Source organism: Rhinatrema bivittatum, chromosome 11, assembly GCF_901001135.1.
Source record: "Rhinatrema bivittatum chromosome 11, aRhiBiv1.1, whole genome shotgun sequence".
Lineage (NCBI taxonomy): Eukaryota > Metazoa > Chordata > Amphibia > Gymnophiona > Rhinatrematidae > Rhinatrema > Rhinatrema bivittatum.
The window spans coordinates 72809055-72825228 of record NC_042625.1 but is presented as its reverse complement, the minus strand read 5'-3'; the positions used below and the strand labels follow the sequence as shown (position 1 = coordinate 72825228).

Below are 16174 nucleotides of genomic sequence, written 5' to 3'. Positions count from 1 at the left end.
AAGGTCACAGAGGCTGGTGGCACCATACATGGATTGGGCTAGAAACTTTACGCATACAATTGGGTTTAATGCACATGGATGGCTGTACTGAAATAGCCGGGGAGGATCTGTTACACACATACTCTTAGACAAACTACTGGGGGGCGTTCCAGGGGGTAAAGTTGGACCTCGATATTTAAAAGTATGTGTGTAGGGTACCCCACGGACATTACGCCCTCCAAAGAGTAGGCGTAACTTTACACGAAGCAAAGCACGCCAATCATCCCAGGATATTCAAAGTTATTTTAGACACGAGTTTACTTTGAAAATACTTGCTAAAGTCTGCAGGTACAAGGTACTCATAGACTTCCCTTCCATGTGGGCTGTTTTAAAATGACTCCACTTTATCAGATGCCTCAGTACCACCAGCCTCTATGCCAACAGTGACACTGAGGTCAGTATTCAGTGATGTGGTGAGCAGCAAATGTATCTGGAGAAAGTTATGCATGCACGTTGTCCCTGATATTCAGCGGGACGTTAATGCACAAGTCTCCCGCTGAGTATGCGCAGATAAAGTTATGCGCATAACTTTGTCTGAGTAAAGTCAGGACTGTGTGTTTTTTTTTTCTGACCAGATCTGTGTGCGTAACTCTACCTGGACAGCTCTGAGCACGTTGCTCCCCGAGCCCCCAGAACGCTGCCCCTTTTCATCCGGATAAATTTCTGTCTGTACAAAACGTTATGCGTTTGAGAGGAAGGGCACATCAAAAGCTGCTGCATGGACACGATTGAGATATTTATTTATTTATTTCTGCCATTTCTGACCCGCCCAACGGTCAGACATCTGTTTTGGGCAGTTTCCCATATAACATTGCACATTGCAAAACAAAGACGCACAGAACAAAACAAACGATAGTAACCCACAACGAACTCACCCAAAAGCCTCACGCAACAAATGGGCCTTCACCTGCTTTCAAAGGCCCTTTAATCCTGTAATTCCCCAATCTCCACAGGGAGACCATTTCATAAGAAAGGGGCAACCCAGAAAAAGGCCCTGCTCCTCGCCTCCTGCAATCAGGAACTGAGGAGCAAACAAGCCCCCTCAGAACGCAGCGTCCAGGTTGGGGAATGCCTGGACAACTTGCTCCTTCAAACCTTGCAGCCCCTCTCCATGAATCGCACGATACACCAAGGAGAATACTTTGAATTTAATTCTTTGACTGACAGGGTGCCAATGCAGGGAATTCAACACCGGGGTGAATGTGACCCCTCGAAGGGGCTCCCGTGAGCAAACGGGCAGCCGCATTCAAAACTAATTGCAATGCCCTCACATGGCATTTAGGCAAATCTATGCACAGGGCAGTGCAATAGTCCAGGGTGGGAAAAAAACCCAAATGCCTGAATCACCACTATGAAATCTTTCCTAAAATATATTTCAAGCGTCACAGTTACAGAGGCTCCTTGGCTTTTAAGACATCATTTGCTGTATTTTAGCAACTGTCATTTTGCCTTAGTCTTGGCTCAGGGAAAGACAGTTGGGAGGTGGCAGGTCCCATGCCCGCCTAGAATAAAGGCAGGAAGAAACAGCGCGGACACTTGTAAGGGCCCCGCTGACTCCTTCATCTGTGGGGGCCACTGAATCACATCATTTGAGTGCAGATGGGTTCAGACCAGGTTGCCTCCACAGCCGTAGAAAATGAATAACCTTTCTGAGTCCAGTGATAGAAATGCCAGATAACAGGACTCAGCAGTGTTCTTTGTTCTTCTGCGGGAGATCTTAGTTTCTGCTTCTCCCCCTTCTCACTCGCCATTCACCCGTCACTGTGGGCAGTATCAGTTGCGCCTCCTCCACGCGTGGCCCCTGCCCAGGGCCGCTCTCGTTGGTGATGCCAGGCTGTTATTTGCATAATGCCACAGCCCTACACCAGGTAGCTCGCGGCATCCCTTCCCCAGAGAGCTCACGCCTGAAGTCCGATGAGCACACAGAGAGGTGAAGTGGCTTTGCTGGAGGTCAGGTGGTGAGTGGGTGAGCGGGAGAGTGATTTTTCTCCTGGACTCTGAGCCGGCCCTCTGACTCATTTACGCTGTGCCAAAAGGCTCATCTGGTGCCAGTAGCTTCGGTATGGCAAGGGCAGCTTGGCCGGCTGTCATCAGGCACTGAGGGAATAACCTTATGAGGGCAATGAAAACTGCATTTCTTCACAGTGAATTAGTTTTCCCGGGCATGGACGCCTTGCAGTTGTGTGGGACTGGAAGGGGGGGAGAGGAGAGAGGAGCAAGCAGCAGTCAGCCTTTGTTGTTCAAGAAATAAAAGAAGGGGGTTTCATTCACACCGAGAGGCAATGCAGCTCGTTCGTTCGCCTGCTCGTGTGACAGAGTAGTGCCACCTTTTCATTCTCATCGTGCTTCGCATGGATGCCTCGCTCCCCTCCCTCCCACCATCAGTCTGTGGGAAGCAGGATGCGTGCTCTTCCCACGTCCTTGCTGTTTTCGAGATGCACGACAGTAATTGTAGAACCAAAAGGGGCTTAAGACAGAAAAGTTCAGTTTTGCTGTCTGTGTCGTGATCTTACTGAAAACGATCTTTCAGCAGCCCAGAAGGGAAGAGGTAGGCAGCGTGATTGGTTTTCCCCAACGGTTAGGATAAGGTGGTGCTTATCCATGGCCTGCGTTGAATGCATGTTAGTAACGCCGGGTCCAGATTGTTCGTGATCCTGGACTGAGCTCGGGCTGGAGGATTTCCTTTCACTGGCGGTTTGCCCTGTTCCTTCATCCACAGGCACCCCCCCTCCATCCCCCACAGCTCCCAAGACCAAGGAGGTAAGATGGTTAGAGAGTATGGGTGAACACATCATGATCCTCATAATAAGAGGCACTGGCGTGAGAAGGCTAACTCATGCTATGTTGCCACAGCAAAAGCAAAGAAGAATTATTTTACCGATTCTGTGGTCTCTGCTAACTAGCTTTAACTTGAAGGAATTGTTTTCAACAGTGAATAGATTATTGGGGCATAGGGTGGCAAAAAACATCTGACGTTTTGGCTGTACCAGACAGTGAGAGTTGTGCAGCCCATTTCTCAGGAAAATTGCTGAGCTGTGTTGTGAGTTACAAATTAAGAGAGCGGGGAGGTCGATGGATGTCTGGCTCACACTAATGGCTGAATCTGCTGATGGCGCATGATTTCAAGGATTCATTGTTAAACTTGGCTGTGCTTAGGCAGGACTTGAATAAGATCAGAGCAGCCTGCTGCATGTTGGATCCTTCTCCGTCTACAGTTACTGAGGCATTGCTGGATGCTGCTCTGATCATATGGTAAATGTAAATGGTTCTTTGGCTGAGGGTTGTGCCCCTTCAAGGTTGCGCAGGACAGTAGTAACTCTGATGTTGAAAAAAACTGTTTTGGATGCCTCTATTTATGCCAGTTGTAGACCACCTGCTATCAACCATCTTCCGGCCAAGATTATGGAGAAAATGGTCACAACCCAATTAACATCTTTCTTAGAGAACGAGAGGTTGTCGGTTGGGTCACAGGACGGAGATGGTGTTGGTTTCAGTAAATGATGATATTTTACGTTGGTTGATAGATGGAGTGGAAGAGGTTCTTTAAGTTTTGTTGGACCCATTCTCAGCTTTTGACCTAAAGGACCATTCTCGTCTCTTAGCTAGGTGTAAGTCAGTTGGGATACAAGGGCAAGTGTTGCAATGGATTACCACATTTATTTCTGGGAGCTTGGCTGCTCTATGTGTTAAAGGGGTGTGCTCATCCATTTTGTTCAATAGGTGTGGTGTTCCCCAGGGGTCACCTTGGTCCCATTTATTATTTAATATCTTTATGAAGCCTTTGGGGATATTATTCCATTCATTAGGACGCCGAGGCTATCTGTAATCCGATGACATCCAGCTCATTTTGCCTTTGCAGAAAAACCCTTATCAAGCATTTTCTCAACTTAATAATAATTTATCTGTCATCGCTGACTGACTAGTAAATTGTGTTTAAATTCCTTGGAAACAGAGATTCTTAGACTTGGGACATGCTGGGCTAGATGTGGCTTCATGCCTGTTACTAATGAGTTGAATACTGACATGATAAACCAATCTGGATTTGTCAATAGGTCCACAAGGCCTGTGCCTAGGGTGGCAAAAATCAGGGGCAGCAGGCTGGCTGAAGATTTGCTGCCATAGTAGAGAACAGCTCTTTGCTTCCTCATCCAATCCTTTCCCTCCCAGGCAGCATGCAGGGAGCAGGAGGGGAGGGGGTGAGGTAGCAGGAGACATAGCAAAGCAAAGAAGAGCTACTCTGCTCTCTGATCCTTCCCCTTCCATCCTGCCATTCAGAGACAGGAGGAGAGGGCATGAACTTGGAGCAAACAGAGCAAAGGGAGATCATTTTGGGGAGGCTAGCAGGGGCTGTTCTAGAAGAAATAAATACACAAAAGAGCAGCTTTGTGATACTTCAGAGGGTGCAGATGACCATGCTAAGTATACTTCCACCTTGCAGCTTCACTTGGATTCACCTCATGATGTTTCAGCATAAGGGGCCAGGTGGGTACAATAAACACATCCTGAGCTTTCTGTTTCATTCTCACTGTGCAGTAACTGAGCATGTAAAAAAGAAGGACTTCTAACCGCTCAACTGAGCCGAGGCGAGGCAAGAGTCAGAGAGCAAAGATGAACACAGGCATCACCTGAAAGAATTTGTGTTGACTCGTAGCAGCTTTTTCCAGAGGAGGAAAAACTTTACTAAGAAAACTTGTTCCAGACAGCATCGTTATTGCGTGATAATGCTATACATTTCTAGGGGTCATTGTCTCCAGATGGGTTGATTTTGTGCGTACCATGTCAAGAATGGACCTCACTCTTAAGTCAGGGTATGCTGGGTGTGATTTCAGTGTTTCAAATTCACTGCAAGTGTTTTTCTTAATACTTTCATTATGCCAAACTTCATTCTCATATCCCCACTCCAACTCATCCAGCCCAGCCATACACCAGGGATCTCTGCAATCATGGGCCCTGAATCCAGGCACTAGGTGTTGCTTCTGGAAGGCAACATCTCCTGTTGTTGGACCAGACCATGCGCCTGGGGAGTCCTCTCACTCCAAATCCTTGTGCCACTCATGAAGCCTGCAGGTGTTTTGCCCAGCAGTGCTCGGACCTGCTAGAGCTGAAAGTACCTGAAAGAATAAGGCCAGGACTCTGAGATGTTGTATGCAAATCTTTGTATCTCATATGTTGGCCTTGTAATAAAAACCATTATCTGAACAACTTCAGAACTAAACTTCCCTGATTCAGGACCTGCTGCTGACTTGTAAAAGAAAAGTGAGACCCTCTCCCCCCTGCATGGCTGCTGGTTAAGCATACCTGCTTTTTGGCTATAGAAATCTTTGCATCTTCTCTGCTAGGTTCATGCTGCTTCGATGGCCAGTGTCGCGGTGGAACTGGACAACATGGAAGTCCAGCAGTCACAGGTCGTCAACAACAACAACCGCTGGGAGAGTACAGACCGTGCCTGGGACGAGTCCACCGCCACTGCCAAACTCTTTGAATGCTCCCGGATCAAAGCTCTCGCCGGTACTACCCTTTCTGATTTCTCAAGTTCTCTTCTCGAATTGGCCTCTGTGTTTCCTTTTATTGTGCTCTTCTCTGTTCTTGAATTCACTTCTGTTCATTTCTGTTGTGTTCTGTTTTTGTTTTTTTTTTTAGTTTTAAGTCAGTCGTACTGTTCTGTTCTGTCCTACTTTAAAATAAGTTTACAGACTCTTTTTCAAAAATCCTAAGCCTTATTTTAAAAAACAAAACTAGGACAGCTGCCCTATAACCTTTTTTTTTTTTTTTTTTAAATCTTTATTGGGCTACCAATTGCCTTCTAGCTCCATCAGGACCAGGTCTGCGATCTGGAGCCATAAAAACTTCATTCTCATATCCCCCCCCCCCCCCCCCTCCAACTCATCCAGCCCAGCCGTGCACCAGGGATCTCTGCAATCATGGGCCCTGAATCCAGGCACTAGGTGTTGCCATCGTGTGATGACTAATGTCTCCGCTGTCCCCCCCCCGTCCCCCTCATTCTCCACCCCCACCCCAGAGCTGCGAATGCTGCGTCTGCAAGGAAAGGAAAACTTAGAAACATGAGAGCAGAAAGAGACTGTGCGGCCTATCGAGAAATGAACCAAGGGTTATCCCGAGTCACCTCATAGGGTGGAATTATCTTCTGTTTTCTTTTAAATATGCCGGATTTGTTCCCTTTCACAGGCGGGCTGCCGACGAAGCAGTTTAACTTTACTGAGTCATTTGAAGCCTTTCCTTCTCTCCCTGCCAGACGAGCGTGACGCGGTGCAGAAGAAGACCTTTACCAAATGGGTGAACTCCCACCTGGCCCGAGTGTCCTGCCGCATCGGTGACCTTTACAATGACCTCCGGGACGGCTACATGCTAACCAAACTGCTTGAGGTTCTGTCAGGGGAGCAACTGGTAAGGGAGCACAGCGGTGATCTGCATGTGCCGGAGCGATGCCAGGATGGGTCTTCGTCAGTCTTTGTTTTTTTTGGGTGGGGGGAAGGGGCAGAGGGGGGGGGGCCCTTGGCAGTTTCCTTGTGTTCCCTTGGACTTTCTGCTTAGTCAGAAACGGGGCTGGGATCCGTGGGCCATGAGCTTTCATTCTCAACTATCTGGGGATTTTTGCCACTGGTTGTTGTTTTATTCGTATTCATTTATTCAAATGTGATCATTTTTTGCATGATGACTGGGCCCCCCTTCCCCCAGGGGCTTAGATCGCTGCCTCTGCAGCACCTCCACGCTAGCCTGGGGAGCAGAAGATCTGACCTGAGAATAAAATGCAGGTCCCTCTGCCCAGCGGTGCCCAGCACATACCACTGCACCACCGGTCTGGCTCCATCCTTCCTCCTGTTTAATGCCTCACAGGTACAGGGGATGGGTCAGCGTCAACAACTTGAAGAAGTCTCCCCAGCACTTCTGCACCTTTCTAGCAGGAGAAAATGAAAAGTGATTTCCTCCGCCTTTCCAGGGATAGATCCTGGCTCTCCCTCTCGCTCTCTCAGGATCCTCCTAGGAGTCGTTTAGAGGTTCTGCAGGGGCTCTGAGGGCTGCTATGGAGGGATAAAAATCCATTTATTTTAGGATGTTATTATCCCTTTTTTGAGTATATTTTAGTTTGGTGCATTTCTTTCCTCCTCAATTTTCTCCAACATGGCAAGAGTTAACATCACATGGCTGGTAACTCTTGCCAGCCTCAAGACATCTCTTTCAAGGTACCCCCTCAGCGCTGTTCTTTTATGGACAGCGAAGGCCCCTGCCACAGCAGCAGCTGCCACCTTCCCTCCCCTTCCTCCCTCCTCAGGGCTGAGCGTCTCCCCTTAGCGGTGTGCCCCCCCGATGGACGGTAGACTCAAACCCCAGCGTGTCGTGCGGCAGCCTGAGCCACGCCAGGTATTTCTGAGCCACCAGTGGCGTCTCACACACTGGCGGTGGCGTCCTATCATCCGGTTGGTTGGCACGTAGGGCAGAAAAATTAAAATGAAACAGTGTTATATGAGTTGGCATCATTGCCTCCTCTGTGCCCTGTTGAAATACACAGCGCATCTTGTCCTAGAATGTGGGAAATTTGATCTTTGCCACAATCTTAGTGATTTTTATCTGAACCAACAAACTGACAAACCTTTGCTCGTCTCGACTGCTCGTGGGTCTCTGCTTCACCCTTCAGCCCAAGCCCACTCGGGGCCGCATGAGGATCCATTCCCTGGAGAACGTGGACAAGGCCCTGCAGTTCCTAAAGGAGCAGCGCGTGCACCTGGAGAACGTGGGCTCCCATGACATCGTGGACGGCAATCACCGGCTGACCCTAGGGCTCATCTGGACCATCATTCTGAGATTTCAGGTACGATGCCGGCATGCTCCCGCCGCGGCTGGGGGTGGCCGGCTCAGGCCTTTCCACTTACCCAAAACTCAGAGCTCGCTCCAGTTTTATTTTCTTCCTTTCTTCCAGCTCAGTCAGAACGGCTTCAGAAAAAGGCCCGTGTTGGGCCAAAGTGACAGGAATCTTCATTCACAAATACCTGTTTTCATTTTATCACCCATTGTTTTTCTCCTGCTCCTCTGAGCCGGCACGAACCTTCACTTGCAACAAAGCAGGGATTTTTCTGGAGCCAGGCCTATGATTTTCATATCGGGGGGGGGGGGGGGGAGAGGTTTCAGACTGCTATGGTCTCCAAGCTCTTTTAATTCTTTTAGGGGGCTTTTTTAGAGGATCTGGTGCTATTTTTGAAATTATTTTGAGGTGTGGGGGATCGGGGATAAGTCCAGCTGGCCTAGCAAATTTCAGTTTATTTTATTTAACTGGCTCTATGTTGAATATGGACGGTTAAGTTTAAAGTTATTTGGGTATACGTACCTGGATGACTTTAGCCCTGTTCTGAGCTTCACCAGATTTACGAGGCTAAACTTAGCTGGCCGGCGCTGATATTCAGAGCTGCCCAGCTAAGTCGAAACCCTGCCCCAGGAATGCCCCGGCAATGCCTCTTTATTTGTCCAGGTAAGTTTTAGCTGAGTAATGACTTAGCTGGCTAAAACTTACCTAGTCAGCAGGGTTAGATATTTAATCCCCAGATTTGTCTGGCTAAGTCCTTTGAATGTGGAGTTCAATATGTTATACAACTAGGACCAGGTCTGAGTGTTTTTCACCCTGCACTCTTGAGATTTGTGATTCCCCGTAATGTGACTGAGAAAGCAGGCTGGCAAAAACCGGACCACCTAAGAAGCAGAAGAGGCTGGAAGTCACTGGAGAGGCCTGGGCCAGCAGGATAAACATTTCAGGGCAGGGGCACCCATTAAGGCACTGGCTCCTCTTCTGTTTCCCTCTTCAGATTCAGGTCATTAAGATAGAAACAGAGGACAACCGGGAAACGCGTTCTGCGAAGGATGCACTGCTGCTCTGGTGCCAGATGAAGACTGCAGGGTAAGAATGCTCTCTGGCGTGTACAGCACCAGCCTGTTAGCAGACTCCTCTTTTTCAGCAGCTGGGGGATAACCGAACATAGACCAAAGGTCATTCGCTGACTTCTGTCTTACGTCTTTGCCCGTGTCAAGGTGAAATTGTGAATTGTGTCTGGGGTAAGTTAATAATTAGGCTATGTGATAGAGGAAGAGCAGCGCTGGTATTATATTGCCCTCTGCCGTCCAGTGGTTATTCGCTTGAAATAAAAGGTTTGCTTACAAAAGGACACTTGGATATTATCTGAAAAGCAGCAAAAAGTTTGAGGTGCATATATAAAGGTAAGAGATTACAGAGACAGAGTCTCCACTGAAACATTCTTCCTGATATCTACCAAGAATGCAAGCAGATCTCACCCTCAGCCAACAGTGCGAGCAAAGCTTACCCTCACCCTCTTCCATCAGTGCAGGCAGCTCTCTCCCTCACTCTTTGCCATCAGTATGGAGGGATCTCCTCACCCTTTACCATGAGTGCAGGGAGATTCCCTTCCTCCTTACTCTCTACCAGCAATGTGAGCTGATCTCCCCTTTCCTACTACCTTCCACTATCAACATGAGCAAATGTCTCCCTCCCACTCATCCTCTATTATCGGTGGTGAAGGTCTCCCCTTCCTCCTCTAACCTTAATACAGGTAGATCTGCCCCCTTCAGCTTCTGCCATCAGAGCAGGCAGACCTTCCCCTTATCTTTCACAATTAATGTGGGCAGCTTTCCACACCTCTTCCCCTTCCTCTCCACCATAAGTGTGGGCAGATCTCCCACTCATCCTCTACCCTCAGTATGGACAGCTCTCTCCACTTCTTCCCCTCCCTCTCATCAGCATAGGCAGATCTCCCCCTCACCCTTTGCCATCAGTCGGGCCGATACTGTAAAATCCGCAGGAGAGCGGGCGCACAGGCCACGCTCCTGTGCGCGCGATTCTCTATTCAAATGAGGCCCAGTGGTAAAAACAGGCAAAAGGAGGCGCTAGGGACACTAGCGCGTCCCTAGCGCCTCCTTTTGGACCGGAGCGGCGTCTGTCAGCGGGTTTGACAGCCGACGCTCAATTTTGCCGGCGTCTGTTCTCGAGCCCGCTGACAGCCACGGGCTCGGAAACCGGACGCCGGCAAAATTGAGCGTCCGGTTTTCGACCCGACAGCCGCGGGCCGACTTCAAATTTTTTTTTTTACTTTTGGAAACTTTCGGGACTTCCGACTTAATATCGCCATGATATTAAGTCGGAGGCTGCACAGAAAAGCAGTTTTTACGGCTTTTCTGTGCACTTTCCTGGTGCCTGAAGAAATTAGCGCCTTCCTTTGGGTAGGCGCTAATTTCTGAAAGCAAAATGTGCGGCTTGGCTGCACGTTTTGTTTTCTGAATCGCGCGGGAATACCTAATAGGGCCATCAACATGCATTTACATGTTGCGGGCGCTATTAGGTTCGGGGGGTTGGACACGCGTTTTCGGCCCCTTACTGAATAAGGGGTAACACTAGCACGTCGAAAACGCGCGTCCAATAGCGGGTTATCAGTGAGCTCCATCGGAGCGCACTGTACTGTATCGGCCCGAGAGTGAGAAGATATTCACCTCACTCTGTACCCTCAGTGTGGCAGGTCTCCTTTTCATCCTCTACTCTCAGCGTGGGCTGATCTCGCTCTTCCCCTGTACCATAAGTGCAGGCATCTCTCATCCTTTGTCCTTATTATACATGCTTCTCTGATAGAGAAGTGGCTTCAGCTGGAGGAACCGTGTTAATGTTTCCATCACCAGTGATCATGTCCTTGTTACAGAGTGTGCTAGAGGAGATGAGTGTTGCCTGTTGTTCCTCCTCAGATACCCCGAGGTGAACATTCAGAACTTCAGTGCCAGCTGGCGAGATGGGCTCGCCTTCAATGCCTTGATCCACAAACACAGGTAACGTGATTCTTTAGCTCATGTTAGATCCTGTGTACTCGGGATTGGATTGTAGCAGATGTAATACCTACAGAATTGCCCCAAAGATTTGCTTCTGTTCAAGAATTGATCCTGGCTCCAACATGGGTTTCTTTTTTTTTATTTCATTTAAAGTATTGGCATATTTAAACTTGATAAATTTGTGCTGGAATAACAGTTTTATAAATCCCAGGCTACAATAATCTGCTGGCATTTGCCTGTAAGATGTCACGCAGTATTAATGCTGCTGCAGAAAGGAGAATGTAGAGTGGGGTTTAAAGCAAAATGCTCCACCTAACAGTGGGAAGGGGTGGGTCTTGGTGGCACATAAGTGAGACTCTATAAAAATTAAAGTCCTTTCCTTACCTCTGTGAGGGGCTGTGCAAATTTCGGTGATGGGAGGAATTGGGCCAACCCCACAGCAGTGTCAGGCTATTTCCTGTCACAGTTCCTCCAGGAAATCAACACAGCCTGTTGTGACTAGTAATGCCTGACTCTGCCTCCCCAGGGGTGTTTCAGTGTCTCAGTAACTGGTGAAGGCCATTCCTGTTCTGTACCATCTACGACAGAATGTTGTAAAGCATTGATGGTGGGACTGATGGCAAGAGAGTCTCAGAGCAGCACCTATCAACGATGCCACTGATGCTCTGGGATGAGCAGGGGGAGGAAACCACAGCTCCCATCTGACTATGAATGAGACCCCCTCCATCATTTAGCAGTAGCTGGCCTAGGCATGAATCTTCTCAGCCGCCTGTGAGAGGGAAGCTGACACTGCTTTCTCTTCCAGGCCGGATCTCTTGGATTTCAACAAGCTGACCAAATCCAATGCTGCCTACAACCTGCAGCAGGCATTCAACACTGCAGAGCAGCATCTGGGACTTACTAAGTTACTGGACCCTGAAGGTGATTTGCAATCCCTTTAAACTTTGTGCTTGTTTTAGGTGGATAGTAATTAGCTTCTTTTTCAGAATGACATATCTCAGAGGGTACCACTCACTCCATGACCTCTTGTGTGCCTTTTAAATTTCACATCCTAACCTTAGATTCTGGTCCCTTCAGCTGAGGGACCTTAAAATCTTGTGCGTTTGTCAGTGCTGTATGATTACTACACACAGGCCGGTGCAATATCAGGGCGCGTTAAATGGGCGCTTATGGTTGAGCGCTGTCTATCTTAATGGGTGCCGATCCATCTTTCCTGGGCGCCCGATTTAATATTTAAATCTGCTGCCGCGATAAAAAGGAGGTGCTAGGGAAAATTTTGTGTCCCTAGCACCTCCTCAGCATTGGGTGCCCAGGAGAGGTGGCTGTCAGTGGGTTAGGAAAACGGATGCTTAATTTTACAAGTGTTCGTTTTCCTAAGTGCACAGCCACGGGTTAGGAAAATGGACCTTGTTAATTGAGCTCCCTTTTCCTAACCTGACTGCCAGCATATTTTTTTTTTAGGGTTCTCCTTTTTCAGTTCCTCTGATTTCATATCTCCACAATATTAAGTCAAAGGAACTACAGAAAAGCAGTATTTTCTGCTTTTGTGTAAACGTTTTGGGATCCTCAAGAATTAACACTTACTCCGGGGCAGGTGTTAATTTTTGAGGATAAAAATCGGGGTAAATAGCTAATAGCCTCATCAACATGCATTTATGTGTGATGAGCGCTATTAGCTATGTGCTCGGTTGGATGCACGTTTTGGACGTGCTAACCCCCATTTTGCATCGGGATATAGCCATGCGTTCCAAATGCACGCACAATTGCATGTTGAGCTGTGCGCTGCGGCCAGCGCACAGTATTGCATCGGTTTGACAGTTAGAGGACACTATACAGCTAGTGGTCGCTGTACCAGGTACTTTATCCAGATATTCAGCCGCATTGGTCCAAATAGAAATATGGCTGATTATCTGGATATATTGACTTGTTTACTTGGATTTAGCCTGTCCTCACCTCTAGTCCTGTCTCTTTTCTGCACAGGTAACGTCATCTGCACAGCTATTTTGTCTAGACAGAAGGGTGGATATTTTTAAAGGGGAAGATGAATTTGGGTAAAAGCCAATTTTTCCTGCATAAATCTTCTGAATATCAAACTCTTTTTGTGAAAAGGCTGTAACTTGGTGTTAAGGATTCAAGACTAGGACTCAGAACTACATGGATTATGATCTTGGCACTGACCCTGACTCTCTCTGGGAAAAGTCACTTTGGGCCTGTGCCTCAGTTCTGTCACTGACTGTGACCATACACAAGCCACTTTCCCTCTGTGTTCCTCTACCTCCCTTCCTTTATGTAAGTGCTGGGGAATCTGAGCACAGTGATTGATCAGGCGTGATTCCATGTTCTTCTGCAACCTCAGGACTCTCATTCGTGATGACATTTTACCCTTTCTTTCTGCATCTCATTGTCTCTTGCTTCTCTGTCTCTTCCGATCCCCCCCTCCCACCTTCTTTTCTCCTCAGATGTAAACATGGAGAACCCGGATGAGAAATCCATCATTACATATGTGGTGTCCTTTTATCATTACTTCTCCAAAATGAAGGCCTTAGCTGTGGAAGGGAAGAGGATCGGGAAGGTGCGCATTCCTTGCAGGTTGTGCTCCCTCTAGGAAGAGGAGCAGAACCCCTGGGTTTTTTTGGGGCGGGGAGATTTTACTCGGGGCTTTCAGCCCCCGAAGTGATGGTGGCCGACATTCCTGGGGCCGTCATCTCACATTCACACTGGGGGCCATTTACTATAGAAGAATTTTGCCCCATGGTAAAATACAGTGGGGGAAAAATATTGCACCACCGCAGAGAGACGCAATGCCAGAGGGTCGTTTACCATGGCTTTGTGACTCCTGCGGTATTTTTTTCTCAGAGAAAAATATCACGGCTTAGTGAATGAGCCCTTTCGCTGGAAAAACCATTTGAGTGTGGACCTTTCTTTTCATTTAAACAGGCTCCAGCTGTACTGAGGATCCTCAGTGGACGCACAAAAGTAATTTCTGTTTGAATTTATGCTTCTTCCTTTTCCCTGGTGTTCCCTTGTCCTCTAGGTTCTAGATCAGGCCATTGAGGTTGAGAAGGTCATTGAACGATACGAGTCTCTGGCCAGCGAGCTCCTGCAGTGGATTGAAAGAACCATCAGCATCATCGCTAACCAGAAGTTTGCCAATTCTCTGCCAGGGGTGCAGCAGCAGCTTCAAGCCTTTACCACGTACTGCACCATAGAAAAACCAGTCAAGTGCGTGGATCTTGGTCACTGTGCCTTGGACAATTCCCTCTCCTCTCCTCTCTTCTCCTCCTCCCCTCCCCTTCTTTTCCTTTTGTGCCAAAATGTTTCCCTCTCTTTCCCTCAAGTTGTCAAACATCGGCCTGCACGATGGATAGAGACTCGGGAGGTGGGTAGGCTCTGAGCATAGATCCTTCAGGTTCCACAGCTTAGCAGTTTGTTTGTTTGGGGGTTTTTTTTGGAAAAGGCATGAAGCAGACTGCTGGGGGGGGGGGGCAGCTTCAGCCATCAGGTTGGAAAATGTGAGCAATGGACTGGGACTCGGTGAGGCTCAGCTAGCACTAATGGAAGTCAGCGAGGGAAAGTTTCTTACTCCCTGCAGTGCTTGCAGTCTTGCGGATACACTGCAAACTCATGAGAGCAGGTGCAGAGTACACGCCAGAACGTACTTGTGGAGAAAATGTAACCGAGGAGGGGGTTGTGACGGTGACATCGTCAGACCACATTTTTATGCGGGTAATTGTATTTTTACCTGTGTAAAAATCTTTTGAATATTACCCCCTGTTAGAGCAATTTTTAAGCTAAATGCGGACCTGCAAGCTGATTTTCAAAGGGAAATTCCATGTGAAGTTTCCCTTTGAAAATCAAGGCCAGTGAGAAATGAGGAGGTCCATATTTAAAAGCATTTAGCTGGCTAACTCAGAAGTTAAATGGCTAAATTAATATTAGGGCACATATCCGGCTATATTCTAGCTAGCTTATATGTTAGGAGGCTAGAATTTAGCCGAATAAATTAGGGGCGCTGTAGGGGTATAACTGAGAGGAGTTAAGGTAGATGTCACAGTTAACCAGCTAACTCCGACTCTTTCAGAGTTAGCCGGATGACTTTGCCAGCTAAATCGGATCCCACCAAAGAGCTAACCTAAAGTTACACGTCTATAGATAGTTGGCTAACTTTAAGATTGCCGGCTATATTCAATAGTGTGGCTACACTATTCAGTATTCCTCCAAAGTTAGCCAGATAAGACCTGGATGTGTCTGAATATGGACCTTAAAGTTCTTTAGTCTGCTTCTACACCATATTCAAACAGTTTGGCTGGCTGGATAACTTAGCTGGATAATCCCAGTATTCATTGTTATCCGGACAAGTCTGGTCACATCACAGAGCTGACCTAAATTTATCCGGGCAAGCTTATCCGAATAACTTTGATTTAGCTGGGTATACTGAGCGGCGCAGCGGATATGTTATCTGGATAATTTAGCTGGGCTGCCTGTGGCTCGATGTTGACTCCTCCCCCCCCCTACAAAATTGTCCTCTCCTTTCCCGCTCTGTGAACAACAGATCTTGCGTTAGACCCTCCATTTACCCAGTGGCCTCTCTGTAGCAAACTTTGATTATATTAAGCTATAGCCTTATCTCCTGGTGCATTGCTGGCCAGAGAGCTGATATTATCACAAAGTAAGGTAAAACGCAAAGAGAATCTTAATGAGACAATGATATCAAATGATTATGTACAACGTACTTTTCTGGTTCTTATTCACGGTTCCATAATTCATTTGATATGTCTTACTTTTTCTGAGTTGTGGTTTTTTTTTCAGTATTTAAGAAGCTGTGGTCTTTTTCACGAAGTTTTAGGGTCTTTTCATAGATGAGAGTCCTACAGTGATGTTTTTCAGGGGTTTTTTTTAAATTTAAATTTTATTATTAGGTTTCAGGAAAAGGGAAATTTGGAGGTCCTGCTGTTTACTATCCAGAGTGAGATGAGAGCAAAGAACCGCAAGCCGTACGTCCCACATGAGGGCAACAGCATCTCAGTTATCAATAAGGTGAGATGGGCAGCAGTAGGCAAATGGCCTTCCTTTCAAATGTCCCCTGTGCAGCAAGGCCTTTCGGTTATCTCCGTGTGGATACATGTCTCATGCCTGTTTAGATAATTGGGAATAATCTGTCCGAATGAAAATTTCTCCCTCTACTGAGCCGAGCCCCTAAATTTAGGTGTCCATTTTTACTAGGTAACTAAAGAGTGGACAGGGCCAGGAGTGGGATGAGGTTCAGGGAAGTAGGAATCAGGAACAGGGCCCTGTCTGGAGC

General features: G+C 47.5%; 1 protein-coding gene across 1 annotated transcript in view; it reads left to right on the top strand.

The window, feature by feature from the left end:
* Positions 1-5390: 5390 nt before the first annotated feature.
* SPTBN4 (spectrin beta, non-erythrocytic 4) overlaps positions 5391-16174 on the top strand; it is a 114076-nt gene continuing 103292 nt past the window's right edge. The window contains exons 1-9 of the mRNA XM_029571090.1: positions 5391-5547; positions 6293-6444; positions 7694-7867; positions 8853-8944; positions 10792-10872; positions 11678-11793; positions 13332-13444; positions 13907-14094; positions 15792-15909. Of these exons, the coding sequence (XP_029426950.1) occupies positions 5394-5547; positions 6293-6444; positions 7694-7867; positions 8853-8944; positions 10792-10872; positions 11678-11793; positions 13332-13444; positions 13907-14094; positions 15792-15909 (1188 nt within the window). The 5' untranslated portion in view covers positions 5391-5393. The remainder of the gene's footprint in view (positions 5548-6292; positions 6445-7693; positions 7868-8852; positions 8945-10791; positions 10873-11677; positions 11794-13331; positions 13445-13906; positions 14095-15791; positions 15910-16174) is intronic.